The sequence below is a fragment of the Sinohyriopsis cumingii genome, chromosome 14 (assembly GCF_028554795.1).
Source record: "Sinohyriopsis cumingii isolate HCF-2022 chromosome 14, ASM2855479v2, whole genome shotgun sequence".
NCBI classification, from domain to species: Eukaryota; Metazoa; Mollusca; class Bivalvia; order Unionida; family Unionidae; genus Sinohyriopsis; species Sinohyriopsis cumingii.
The window spans coordinates 90,013,822-90,028,718 of NC_142974.1; the positions used below are offsets into that span (position 1 = coordinate 90,013,822).

The 14,897-nt window shown below is 35.7% G+C and overlaps 2 protein-coding genes across 2 annotated transcripts in view; one reads left to right on the plus strand and one right to left on the minus strand.

Annotated features, from left to right (window-relative positions):
- The window catches only part of LOC149784346 (NAD(P) transhydrogenase, mitochondrial-like), a 52,392-nt gene extending 42,773 nt beyond the window's left edge, over positions 1–9,619 (minus strand). The window contains exons 1-3 of the mRNA XM_089932393.1: positions 9,533–9,619; positions 5,158–5,814; positions 3,008–3,195 (exon numbers count right to left, since the gene is read on the minus strand). Coding sequence (XP_089788519.1) covers positions 3,008–3,195; positions 5,158–5,779 — 810 coding nt within the window. The 5' untranslated portion in view covers positions 5,780–5,814; positions 9,533–9,619. The remainder of the gene's footprint in view (positions 1–3,007; positions 3,196–5,157; positions 5,815–9,532) is intronic.
- Positions 9,620–9,884: 265 nt separating this feature from the next.
- The window catches only part of LOC149784347 (isocitrate dehydrogenase [NADP], mitochondrial-like), a 38,171-nt gene continuing 33,158 nt past the window's right edge, over positions 9,885–14,897 (plus strand). Inside the window, exon 1 of the mRNA XM_089932394.1 lies at positions 9,885–10,027. Within this exon, the coding sequence (XP_089788520.1) occupies positions 9,922–10,027 (106 nt within the window). The 5' untranslated portion in view covers positions 9,885–9,921. The remainder of the gene's footprint in view (positions 10,028–14,897) is intronic.

Genomic DNA, 14,897 nt, shown 5'->3' on the forward strand with positions numbered 1-14,897 from the left:
TAAATTTGAACAAATTCTGCTGTCAGAGTGGGTTTTCAGAAATCTTTCAAGATTTTCATATTTTGAGGAAGAGTGGCCAATGTCTGGTTGAAGCTCTGCATTGTCTGTATTAAACTGAAAGCCATCTATGCCAGGATGTTTTCTGTCAAATTTAGTTAAACTGTGAAGAGCACCAATTGAGAGGACATGGTTTAAAGACCTTTTGTTACAGTGGCCATATCTGATATCAGATAAATATTATTTCTACAAGTCATCACAATGATTTATACTTATCAAGGTTTTGAGAAGACATTTAAAGGTTTCTAAATGTGTAATTATGATGGCCATATCTGATGACATAAGAATCGTTTTGACAAATTTGACCTTCATGCAAAGCTGCTATGTGTCAAAAATGGTCAAAATTCTGCAGAGCAGTTTTTGAGATGGTTAGCCTATTTTTACTGAAGATGGCCATATTTGATGATGGATTGGAATCCAGTAAACAAATCTGAATGTCCTTAATGCTACCCTCCCCTCCCCATCCACCCATGTGAAATCATGTACAAATTGGTCAAGAAGTTTCTGAAATGAAGTTGTATGCTGCAACTGTAAATGGAGTACACATGATGCATGAAAGACCATATCACAAGCTCAATTACTGTATTTTCCTGCATGTAGGTCAATACATTTTTACCTGAAAGTCAGGTCTTTGCCTATATATGGATTACATCATTGAAATTGCATCAACTTATATATGGATTACGGTAACCAGTATGCTATTAAAATTGCTCTATAATCGGCATAATCAAAAACAGGTCACATAGAAGTATAAATTCTTGTTAAATTACTATGTCAATAAATTGTTGCAAACTAATATGACTGCATTTATTTTTATAAGTTTTGTCATTATTTAGTTTGCATTCTGCATGTATTTTCTTATTTCTCAAGCATGAAATAAAACAAAACAATTATTGGAAAAAATTCACCGAGCCACATTGCACACTTATGGAATACTCTATAGTGTACTATACTAATTCAATGCATATTGTTTGTTCCTAAAATAGATATGAAATAATCTTGTTTTATTCATTGTTTTTAACCATACCTTATTCTTCATGATCAAATTCTAGCAACTGGTCCATTGATATTAGATTTTCCAGTATACTGTTACACACACACATGAATGATTACCAGTATAGCTTTTTCAGTGATCTAATTGATCATACAAAGGGAAGTAATCCATATTAACTCTAGCATTCTATGATTATTTATAAAATACCATAGATTATGCTTTCTACTGAATCACCCAAACCATATCTTCATAATTGTATCTGACAAACTTTCTCAAATAAATATGGTTTAAACTAAACTAAAATCAGATATATGGATGGACTACTGTACTTATAGATCATCAATGATCCAGTTTTAGATTCACATTTCAGTTTAAAGCAAACTGTAATGTCAACACATCACCTATATTCATTCTTAACCAGTGGTTGTTGCAGCATCTCTCTATGATTATACTGGTAGTTGATAAATTCGTCTTTGGTTTCTAAAAACAATCAAAGTCAGCTGCTGCAATTGTTTAAACCCTGATATTGGCTTTGGTTACCGATACTAGTTACTGTATTGCCAGTACCCCATTGTTCTTTATCATTAATCCGCATCAATTTGAATACCAGTTTTTAATATCAAGTGGATTAAGAATCACAGGAAATGATGCCCACTCCCTTCTCAGGATGTAAATAATGAATTTAGCCATGGGCATTGTTTTCATTGCTATAGTACTGGCACATTTTAATGAATTAGGTATGTTTTGATCAATCTTTTCAGTCTTAATCATTCATATAAATATCCTGGTACAAATCATACAACTTATCTCACAATGCCTCCCATTCAATGACGCAGGTCCTACACAGAGGCTTTTAAGCTGTAAGTTGTCAAATCCGTGGAAGAGATAGGGGAGAATATGGCTGTTCACAGGAAATATGGTGTAAGTGATAAATGTGTCCAGAATTGGCATAAAGCTAAGGTTGCATTATGCACTACAAAAAAAATAAACAAAAAAAGAAAAGAAAAAGAAAATCGTGGCTGCAAAGCAAGATGGATTAATATTGAGGATGAATTACAAGAATATGACACAATGTGCCACGTCTCGTGGAATGACTCTGTTGATTTCAGACTCAAAGCAAAGAAATCGCAAATGAATTAGGAATTGAAAGTTTCAGTGGAAGTGTGTCATGGTGTTATAGGTTCATGCAAAAAAGGGGACTTAGTATACGACAACACACTACAATGGCACACAAACTACCAGTAGACTTTCTGGAAGAATTTAACAATTTCCATAAGTACATAGAAAACAAGATTAAAACTTACAATGTGGAAATGACTAATGTGATAGACATGACAAAGTGCTGTTAACATTTGACATTCCAAGCAGAACAGTTGAGCTGTTAAATAATATGTATTATAAAACTGTTCATTTGTGTAAATTTGATACATTTCACAGATATGTTAAAGTACAATAAAAATTGTCAGCCTCACTGAGTTTATCTCATCTGTTGAATCTTGCACTCAAGAATGGTTTCAAATGGAATCATCAGGGTAAAGCTTTAGACCTTTAATTAACATGTACAAAGCATGCATAACCATGTGGCTCTTGTTGCAATGGATATCAATTAAAACAAGCATGAGCTGTTTATTCAGCTGTGTCAGTTGATAATATAGCAACACCTTGTACAGGAGTAAAATCACAAGCAAGTTAGCATTGGTGATGCAATTTCACGATTGCCAGTAATATGGAATTTCATAGTGATACCATTAATATTCTTGAAACTGGACGGTACCAGAGTAAAATACAAAGCCAAGTTATTAATCTGGTCATGTCCTATACTCCAAATCAACTTGCATATGGAGAAAGGATGAATAATTTAAAACTTGTACTCTGCACAACCTTAGAGGCTGGAAAATATGGTAACCTTTTTGGCCAGTTCAAATAATATTGGTCCTGAATATGTGACTTCTGTACCTTCACAGTGACTTCTAAAAATTCTGCTCCGAGTGATTCTGCTTGCTCCTTTACAGCAGGCCGTACATCAAAGTTGCGCACAATCGCACCCATGTTCTTTGCTGTCCCAATTGCAGCAAGACCTGCCACACCACCACCGATGATGAAAACTTTTGCTGGTGGCACTTTTCCAGCAGCAGTAATCTGACCTAAATAACAAGAGCTGCATCTCAGTAAGGTATAGGAATTGATAAATGGCTCCATGCATGCAAAGTAATGAAAATCAGATTTTTCCAGATTCATAGTTAATACTTGGGTCCTTTATTTGTAAACTCAATACAAAAGAAGTCCTAGCAAAACTTCAGAAACCCCCATTTTAATTAGTTAAGACAAAAAAAAAACACAGGTTAATTTAGGGTGTGGACAGACCACACACCAAAGTGACTGCTATAACGAACCTCAAGACAGGCTCAACAAAAAGTACATTCACCAAAACTCAATCATTTGACTTAAGAATACCACATATACAACAAACCCCAAAATCATGACTGACAGAGTACTAAGCACAAAACCAAATCCAATTTTCATATCACTGATAAAGTAGTAAGCACACAGCCAAACACAGTATTCATAGGACTGATAGAGTACTAAGCACAAAATCAAATTCAGTATTAAGAGGATTGACTGAGTAATAAGCACATGACCAAACCCATTAATCCTTTGACTGACAAAGTATTAAACACATATACCAAACTATCATTTGACTGACAAGCAGACCTTCCAACCCTGTGTCTGTCTCAGTAAGGCAGTTGAATTTTCTCCGTAAGACTAACATTTTTCAGAAAGGTGTAACAAATATATATAACTATAACTACTGTAAAGTTGGAAAATGTAATTAAAAGTTTGATGCAGCACTGATAAACATTATGTTCAACTGAAGTTTGTAAAGGATGCATAGACTTTATTTATCACTAGTTCAGCTGCACAAACTTTAGTTCCCATGCAACTCAATGGCTTATTGCTATCTCTCAACATGACGTAATTCTTGGAAATTCTTTTTCCACTTCACATGACAATGGCTATCGTATCTCGCACCACAAAACATACTCAAATTGGCATGTGATGTCCAATAAACATAAAAAATTGTATCCTTTCTTGCTTTTATTCAAAAGAATCTGAATAATCCTTTTTATTCTTCTGTGTTGATTATTGACACTTTTTTTAGAGGCTTATTTTCCCATTTTGTCCTAACATGCATCGTTTTCTGAACAACATTTTTACAAAATTCTAAAACAAAAGTTTCATCATGCAGATGCTTTGCATGAACAAATAGGTGCAGTTTAAAGCGTCTGGGGTGCTGCAGTCAGGTTAGTCTGGTGCCCTGACTAATTTTACTAATTCAAATATGAAAACCGGATCCAAATCAAACACGGATGAAACAATTATCCAGATTTTTCACAATGATCATTTTTCCGTAGTTTTTGCTTGTATGCAGAAAGTCCATATTTTAAGGGTAATTTTGGTAAGACTTCTGGCAAAATTGTAAGAGTTGGTAGGTCTGGACAAATACTATGCATACAACCAAGTTCACAAATCATCTGACCAATATAGTACAAAGCAACAATCAAATTCACAATAGATTGACAAGAGTACCAAGCATGCAATCAAGCCTACTAATCATATGACAGTATTAAGCACATATACCAACTTGCTAACCATTTCAATGACAGTACTGAACAAACAACCAATTTTACTTATCATTTGAGGGGGCAACAGGTGAATGAGTGGTCTCGGGTGCCTGCCTCTACAGATCACCAGCATTATACCTCTGTCTGTGTTGGTCCGAGTCCCCAGGCTCAACCAATGTGGTTATGTAAGAAAGCTTGTCAGTGGCTTCTGCAGACAGGTAGTTTTTGACGGAGCACATTTTGATACTAAAAGCATTTACAACTACTTATATTCTCATCTAGCATTTCCACTTTTAAGAACTTGTAGACTGATTCAAAATGCAATTTTCTGGTTAAAGGAAAACTTAATATATATCCCATTTGAATAAATACATTTAAAAGCATAAAGCTGTAAATACAACAATCTCATGTTCTTTTCAGACTCCCAACAAAGAGATACCGAAAACATGGTATGACATACCTTCCAAGGATAATGCTGCTTACCTGTGAAGAATCTACCAAAATTATTGGCTGCCTCTATTACTGCTTTGTAACCTGCAATATTGGCCATGGAACTCAGCGCATCAAAGGTCTGTGCCCTACTGATACGAGGGATCATGTCCATAGCAAACACAGTCATTTTCTTAGCATTTAATTTCTCTAAAAGTGGTTTGTTCTGAACTGGATAAAGGAAGCTAATCAAGGTTCCATTGTCCCTAAAATGCCCAACTTCTGACTCTGATGGTGCTCTGACTTTCAGAACAATGTCTGACTCAAATACATCTTTAGATGATTTAATCTTGGCACCAGCCTGGACATAAGCATCGTTTGGAAACTTGGCCTCAACTCCTGCATTCTCCTCCACATTCACTGTGAACCCTTTCTTTGTCAAAGCCTGGACTGTGGCAGGGACAATAGAAACCCTCTTCTCATTCTGAAAAATTTCTTTAGGAACACCAATGGTTAGTTTCTTGTATGGTATCCCCGGGATAGAGGTAGCCTGGTCCACTTTTGGACAGTAACTGCGTGCTACATTCTTGAAACCACGACTGCATCGTAGCGACAGCTTCTGTACACTGCATCCCAGGTCTGCTAGGGCTGAGACCTGCTGTAACCGTGGCAACATGGCTACAAAATGTAGACAGACTGCTGCACCTCAACCTGAAGCAACAAGACAGGTGAATATAAAAAAATCAAATATGCACTGGGGAGATGGTTTATAAGGCATTAGTCATGTAATGTTGGTCACACTATTCATTCTCATATCCCTGCATTAATTTTGCCTATTTTGACAGACTCTGCTTGAATTGACAAACATTTTGATAGCAGAACAGTTGCAATCACTGGGCAGTCACTGTACTACAAAGAGTATGTTCCCATTGATGTAAAGATTTATATTACATGTGGATCATACTCTACCGTTTCCCCTGCCATTGAGGACCTAGTTGTAATATTAGGGATTCTTCAGAAATCTGCATTTAAAAAAACCCACATCATATGATAAACATAATCTACAGACATTATTCAGGGCCTGATAATTCTGGTGGTCTCAAACGTGGGACAGATTCATTTTATCAAGGGACTGGTCATATGCAAGTAGCACTAGCCTGTCAGACTAATTTGTTCCTATAAATTGAATCAAAGGCATTTTTAAACCTAAGACATCTTAAAAGTATTGTACAAGTGTATTGATGCATGCTGAAGTCACTTGGTTTTGGGATACTAGTGTGATACAATTAAAGTATTGTACAAGTGTATTGATGCATGCTGAAGAAGTCACCTGGTTTTGGGATACTAGTGTGATACAACTAAAGTATTGTACAAGTGTACTGATGCATGCTAAAGTCACTTGGTATTGGGATACTAGTGTGGTGTAACTAAAGTATTGTACAAGTGTATTGATGCATGCTGAACAAGTCACCTGGTTTGGGGATACTAGTGTGGTGTATTGATGCAAAAGTCACTAAGTTTTGGGATACTAGTGTGGTACAACTAAAGTATAGTACAAATGTATTGATGCATGCTGAAGTCACTTGGTTTTGGGATACCAGTGTGATACAACTAAAGCATTGTACAAGTGTATTAATGCTTGCTGAAGTCACTTGGTATTGGGTAACTACTGTGATACAACTAAAAATCTGAAAATATGCAATGTGCTGTTCATCAGTTGAGGCTTGATGTTAATTAAACATTTCTCTTAAACAACCATAGCTATAAATAAGCACCAACATGCATCTGTTTACAGAATGTTCTAGATATGATATTTGTTAGCTGTTTACATATGTGGATTTTACCTTAAGTTTTAGTTTACTACAGCCTCTTAGCAAACAAAACTGATTAAATATTTAGGGGCTTTTCTGCCTTGAGACTCTAGTTTCCAGTTAATAGTGAAAGCAGTTTTTAGAAAACGTTTTTAAAGCTTTTTTTTATATAAATATTGCAGAAAATTGGGTCTTGTAAGAAGAAATGTCAGTTATTTTGCAGCAATTCAGCTGTTTTTATTTACTGGTTTTATAATCACTCCAATTATTTCAGCAGTGCAACTGAAAATTTAATCCAGCTGAATAGCAAAATAATTATGGAGTTGCTATTATAAATTGTTTGCAAGAATCGATTAATATCTTGATTTAAATGAAAAAAATAAATAGGACTTCAAAATTTATTTAAAATATTTCTTTAGATTTTTGTCATTTTTTTGCACCGGTATGCTCATACTGAAAAATCTCACTAATTTTCAGCTTCACATAAGCTGCACATAAGAACCTTTAAATGTGTGTATGTTATTTTGGATTTTTAACATAGCTTTAAAAAAAATTCAGTCATATTGCTACAATATCTGCAGTGTGGCAGTTAATAATGATGTCTAGCACTGGGGCATCATGCCACAAACATGCAGCATCATGTCCCACCCAGTCACATTATCTTGGCACCATGCCAAGCAGTCATAACACTAACCTTTTAATGCTACGTACCAAGTGAGACAGCTGCTAGTAACATTTTTACAAGTCTGGTATAACTTGGCTGGGGTTCAAACACACAATCTCCCACATCCAAGGTGGATGCTCTAACCACTTAGGTCACTGAAGTCATCAGAAAGGTGTTCAAATTGGGTAGATTTACCAGGTTCATGTGTGCAGCTTTGTTAGCAAAAAAGTAGCCAAATTTTCACTTGCAGATTTTGCTCACATCAGAATTTGATTAAAGTATAACTTAGAAAACAGTTTCCATTACATCTGCCTATGCTTGAAACCAAGTTTGAACATCCCACATGACTAATTTGATTCTGACTTGACCCATGCTCTAAGATGAATTTTCTCATGTGTGTTTTACACATGAGCAATCTGGACTTAAATATTGTGTGCAAATGAATATCAAGCAGGTGTGTTTTTCACATAAGCAATCTGAACAAATATATTCATGGCAAGCACCCAAATGATCCATACTGCAACCTCCTAATATTCTGGTTAGAAACTGATAAATTAAACTCACAATCAGTTCAGTTATGATTTAATTATGTAATTGTTTCAGTCGTCATGTTGTGGAGGAAAATTCCCAGGGTTTTCCCCGACTTTCGTCAATGTTTGCAAAATTCAAGGACTTTTCACGGTCAGGAAATTTTTTATCATGTCTCCAAACTTTTTCCCTATTTCCCGATAGTATGGAAACCCTGCTTACCCTGAGTTCCGTTGGCCTACATTTCAGTTGGCTGTAATGTGATAATAGTATGGAATACTGAGTCAGCTAAAAGGAAGATAAGACTCTTGAACTTTGTTCAATATTAAAATACTTTGAACTGGCTCTGTCCAAGAAACATACTTCAACTTAATCCAATTTTGGCATTCCTGGCTTCCATTGCATTCCAGGGAACTGAAATGTATGCCAACAGATCTAGAAAACTGGTCCTTTTGCTTGTGAGAATTTGAATTTATCAGCAAAAAGGCAGGATAAGTAAAGTCTGACTAAAACATTATGACTTTAATTTGCAGAAAAGTGTAAATGTAGGATATCAGGTGTATGTGTGATTTGGATTTTAAACGTAGCTTTAACAATTTTTCAATCATATTGCTACGATACTGCTATGATGTCTGCAGCATGACAGTTTATAGTGATGTCTAACACTGAGGCATCAATGCAGACACTTAGCATGTTGTCCCACTCAGTCACATTATCATGACACCAGGCCGACCAGTCCTAACACTAACCTCTTAATACTGAACGCCAAGCGAAGCAGCTGTCAGTACCATTTTTATTAGTCATTGGTATGACTCAGCTGGGGATCGAACCCACAACATCCCACATCCGAGGCAGACGACCTAACCAGGCCATCAGGTGAGATATTCCTAACAATCTGACTTCTCATTACGATGTTAGTCAACATCTTAACATATTGCCATAGTTTAGACCTTGACCCCAAAACATAAATATCAGGGTCGATATCTTACTAATTACAACACTACCCACTAAGAGACCAGTTTGCTAAACCTGCCTTACACACACACATATAAATTTTCACTCATTGATATTCTGCTTCTAAATGTTAAAAGTATTATCCTCACGACATTATTTTTATTCTTCCAAATGACTTTAAGTCTTTGGCATTGTTAAAGGATGAATATGTATTTTTAGAAACATATTTAAACTATCAAATCAGCTAAACGAAAGCAATATTGCAAGCTAAATGATGTGTAACCCCCCCCCCCCCCCAATAAAACAGCCAAAGTCACTTTATGAATAGATGAAGGTCATAATGTTACTAACTGAACCATATGGTTTTAGTGCATGCATAATTATACAGAATGATAATCAATTAACAGATCGAATACACTTCAGCATCTGCATGTAAACATCAAACTAATAATCATTTGCATACACAACTTACAGCAATCAAATGTGCCACAGTCATATAATTACCACACCTGGTACCTCTTCCACGGCAATAATGGCTGCCGACTCGAACGGATATGCTTAATTGACCAATCATTGAAGAAACTTAATTACGTCACATGACGACTTGGTTACACCTATTTAATGTTAGGGAAGTTCACTAATGATATGATCAAATGTAAAGCATAAAATCATCTTGTAATTATGTAATCAGTGAATAAAAATCTACATTTTAATACATTCATGGTCACAATTAAAATAGTATAGAATAATAATATTGATAATATCAAAGTTATTTTTTATAGAGTGAAAGATACAACCCCTCCAACATCAAAATGTCCATGCATATTTCCGGTGCCGGTCTCTTTACAAGTGCGAGAAAGAATGGCAACCACCTTGACTTCGATTGCAAGAAATATTAGCCGGATTGGCAATTCTCTGCAAAACTTTACATCACCATTGGCTGTAAATACACACCAGAGATGTAACTGTAAGTCGTTAAACGATTTATTTATTCCATTGATACTAACTGCTAAAGTATTTAATAACGCACCTTGATGCGACCTCCAAACTGGATTGTTCCCACGTCTACGTCTAAATAAAAGCAGTAAGACAAAATTTGCATGCAACTTGTAAATTTCTGTTAAAAAATTTTGTATTTTCAATTTAAAATATATCTATTTCCACTCAGAGTGATCGGTTTGGCTAATGTGATTCCACTCTTTGAATTTGATACCCTCGGGCACATGGTTTCGTTACAAAGTAAATTACGAGTATCCGTCCATGAATCAAGGGACGTGGGATTGAAAATTGAACAATTTTTGATTGCAGCTGACTTAACTTGTAAATTAGCAGATGGATTTAGGATAAACTAGCAGGGTTGGAACTACTTGAGGGGTGAGGACTCGTTTCTTCCCGTGTGTTATATTGTTACAGGTTAGGAATTATGGAGAACTCGCCCTGGGAGAACTCATCCCATTAGTCAGGAGAAGTTGCCCCATGGTGATTGGAGAAGTCACCCAGCTGCACCTGGAGAAGTCACCCCAAGGATCATATATACTAATTCTGAGATATCGCCCCATGGTTGTTTAGGCATTATGTATTGTTGTTTTTCTTCAACTTAACACATTAACCCCTGGAGGTTTTTGCCATTTTTGCCCCTGGAGGTTTTTGCCATTTTTGCCAGAAAATCGAGTAGGAAACGCATCTTGAAAGCATTTTCTGAATAGACTCGCAAACACCAAATCCCCAGTCATCTTTCAGTAACATACTGCCTAGTTGTGTTAGAAACATCGTTTTTCGTTGGCTATTTGACTCGTGCATGAGCAGAAGGGTACAAGTTGGACTTGTTTGGTTTTTTTTGCTAAATGGAGCCATTATTTTTGTATGGAGACCATTCTTTATTCCAAATGCCCATCTTATCCTACTTTTTGCAAAGGCTCCTCTGTTTGTTTGCAGTTCATACCGGTTTGCCTTAGATCTGAGACCAAAAAGTCTAAAATCTGGACACGAAATGGGATTCTGACCACGGGCGAATTTTGTGTTAAGAAAAGTCGTGTCCAAAAAATGAGGTTTTTCTATCTATATTTTGTAGTGCAACTAGATATTCCAGATTATTTAGTATCATTGTAGAGCTACATCTGTCTACCTTTCTATAATACCATCCACTTTAGTGTATCATGCATGACCATGACGCTACAGAGCTCGGCGGTAGGCTACTACCTCCTGCCCCCGTAAAGTCACCACTAGGGGTTAATGTGTTAATAACTTAATAAATCTATAAAATTTTCAACATTTCCATTTGATCAACTCCACTTCTGTACTTAACCAAAAAGAAATGTTTTATGTTCCTTTTGCTCTGCTCTTCAAATCATTAGATGCATTTTATTTGGAAAAAATAGAGCAGGTATAAGCATGATGTGACATTGCAGATTTATATACGAAAGGGTTCCAACCTAAGATGACTTTTTGCCATGGACCTCTATAATCTGAAATCGAAGTCATATGGACAATGTTCTTTTGCATACCAGGGCCCAGTAACGTGGAATGAATTGCCCACTGAACTGAGACACAAAGACCTAATAATGTTTCCTACCTTAAATATTTTCAGCATGTTTTTTATGTTTTCTAATTTCATGGTGTTTGTTTTTTGTAATTTTATCATTGTTTTTTATGTTACAGTTGTTGTCTAATGTTGTAAAGTGCTTAGAGCTTCTAAAGATTAGGTGCTATTCAAAGTCCTTATTATTATTATTACTTTCAAACTCATTTGAACGCTATTGAATTTATATTCAAATTACAGATATTGCAATATTGTGTGACAGTATTAAAAAAAGGGGAAATTTTTGTGCATGTGGAAATTGGGGTCAAGGCTTTTAGAATTTCAGTCAGGGCTTGTGAGTTTTTTTAAGTCACCAGCCTGGTGCTTGTGTGTAAAACAAATGGCTGGACAGGAAACAGTTACATTTATTGGACATTACATGTCAATTTGAGTATGTCTCATGGCGGGAGATATGATTGCCGTCGTCATGTGAAGTGGAAAAAGAATTTCCAAGAATTATGTCAAGTTGAGAGATAGCAGTTGTTGATATTTTGTTACACCTTACTGAAAATTGGTCAATCTTACGGAAAAAAAATCAACTGCCTTACTGAGACAGACTTGTCAAGGTTGGCAGGTCTGCTATCAATCGATTTCATAATATTTCCAGATTTTTGCAGAGAATTCTTGATTATTACATCATGTCTTCGATTTTAATTTCTCCTAAAAAAGAAAAGTTCTACATAAATAGATATATGCAGTCCATTAAAGGCATGTTCTGGTGTATCACCTGTAAATATAGTCCTACATGTAAGATGTATCACATGTTATTTATGTTTTAGTGCTATGACCCTGACGCCCAAAACATAAATATCAGCGCCGAGGTCTTACGTGTAGGACTACTGTGAATATTATCATGATGAAATAATTATTTTACTAGAAAGAATTCGCTTCTTTGCTATGTAGGATGTAAAGTTTCAACATTATTCACGTAAATTTATGATTTCGTTTTTACTAACAATACAAAAGTCAGAAAATAAGCCAGAACAAAAAATAAACCACAACAATAAAATTGTTGGCAGTTAATTTCAGTCCAAGAATGATCACTGTGAATGCTGTAGCTTCATTCCCACCAAAGAAACTTACACAAGTGAGCACCTGGCATTTTCATACTATATAGATGAACGTTAATTACCATCTTTAAATTAAAAGAAGGAATGAAAATACATACCATGCAGCATATATGTCCTCAAAAACTTTATTCAAAATACACATGTTTTATAGTAGACAATACTAAATGCCTTGTGAGTTGACAATAAGGGAATAAGGTCAGATATACAATGAGGGGAAAATAGTTGCCGCATGTATGGTACCGGGAGGCTGCCTATTTAGGTAACTTTAGTTCAACAAAATTGGTAATCCTTTTTTTCTCAATCAACTGTTAGTGCTTACGTAACACAAAGTAGTGTAGAACATGGTTTCTTTGAATCATGATGGAGGGCCAGTCATTTTCACAAAATAGTTGCATCAATACGGATTGCTTTTAATTAGTTGCACTGGCTTTCTTGCTTGTTTATTTTAGACTAACCTTTACGTATTGTGCAGGTGCCCCGAGTGGCCGAGTGGTCTAAAGTGCTCTCCGTTATGGATCACTGCCATTTCACCTCTGTCTGCATGGGTTCGAGTCTCAGATTGGGTATGTGAGAATGCTTGCCAGTAGCTTCTCGAGGGTCGGTGGTTCTTTCCGGGCATTTCCTGGGTTCTTCCTCCACCATTAATATTGGCTGCCATATATAGCCTATCTTGTGCTGAAAAATGGCGTTTAACCCTACAAAAACAACAACCTATTGTGCAGTATGGCAACAGCTGACCAGAATATGAAAAAAAGGGCACATCATGAGGGGAAAATAAGGCATGTCACAGGGAGAAACCGTGCATTCTTTGCAAATTTCTTAGACTTGGAAGATGGATCAATATTTAGTGAAAACAAGGCTTTAAAAATGACACGGAAAAAAGTTCCTGATTTTAGGCAATTACTCATCAATATACTGGTACAGTTGCCGGTCAAAATTCCCTATTAATACAAGTTCATTATGGGGTTTTAGTGATTAACTAACCTGTAATGCTGTCCGAAAATGAAAGACAAATCCACCAACTATCAAGCTTTAAATTGTGTGGAAAGTTTGATGTTGTTCAGCCAAAACACAAAACTAACATAGACTGATGATGATATTAGTTGATCTATAATGAGAATTTTAGCCGTTATTATTACCACTCTTCATTTGCATGTAAGTTATGCTGGTTATGTGCCTTGTACAATTAAACGTGCGTACCTTTTTATAAATGTTACCTCATTTTGTAGGATCACTTATATCATTGAAAATGGGTAACTCGTGTGCAGGTGATTCAGCTTAATTGAAACAGCTATTAAGGACTTGCTGAAATGTTATCTCTAAGAATGCAATTTGATCAAAACAATGATTAAAGCAAAATCTGCATCTGTGTTTGGGATGGATTTAAGTGACACTGTGCACGCTTTACACTGTGTAAGTACTGTACATTAGAGTTCAACCTGGTCTCCCAGGTAAACTCAAACGGGCCTGCGAATTTCAGTCTGTATTAACCTTTATTTACTTTCATGTTGGAGAAATCAGAAAATATGCAAATGCAAAATAATAACAAAATCAATCACATTTAAATAAGTATCAGGTCACCAAAATGATTTTTTACATGTCCCAAGATTTACAGCCTTTACAGTAGCCAACAAAAACACTTAAACACTGTCAAGTTTAGACACTGGCCCGTGGATAAGCCACCCCCCCCCCTTCTAAACCTTTAAAATTTGCCTAAAATATTCAGGTTATATGTGAGTATATACGGGAATTAACAAAGTTCTATGATGGATACCTGTTTCAAGCCATGAAAAAAAAAATGTTACATATTAATGGTGATCAGTGCAGTTAAAAATATAATTTATTGCTTTGCCAAACACATAGCATAGCCATTTCCTGTAATATACAAAGGCATTATAAGTAGATATGTATTCATCTTATTCATAATACAGTACATGAGGTGTGGGAACAAGAACAAGAAGAAATTCCATTTAGATCAATTTCAAGCCAAAACCAGAGGCTATTTTTATTGTACAATATTTAAAATTGTATATGCCACACATACCCATTTCAAAACTAAGTTTGCATAATTTTGATTGAATTGCAAAAGATGCTGATGATATGAGGGATGCCCAGGAGAAATTAACAGTTACTACATCATGCGGTATAACTGGGTGGGCAGACTGGGCTCATTAGCCTTGGCAGGCAAC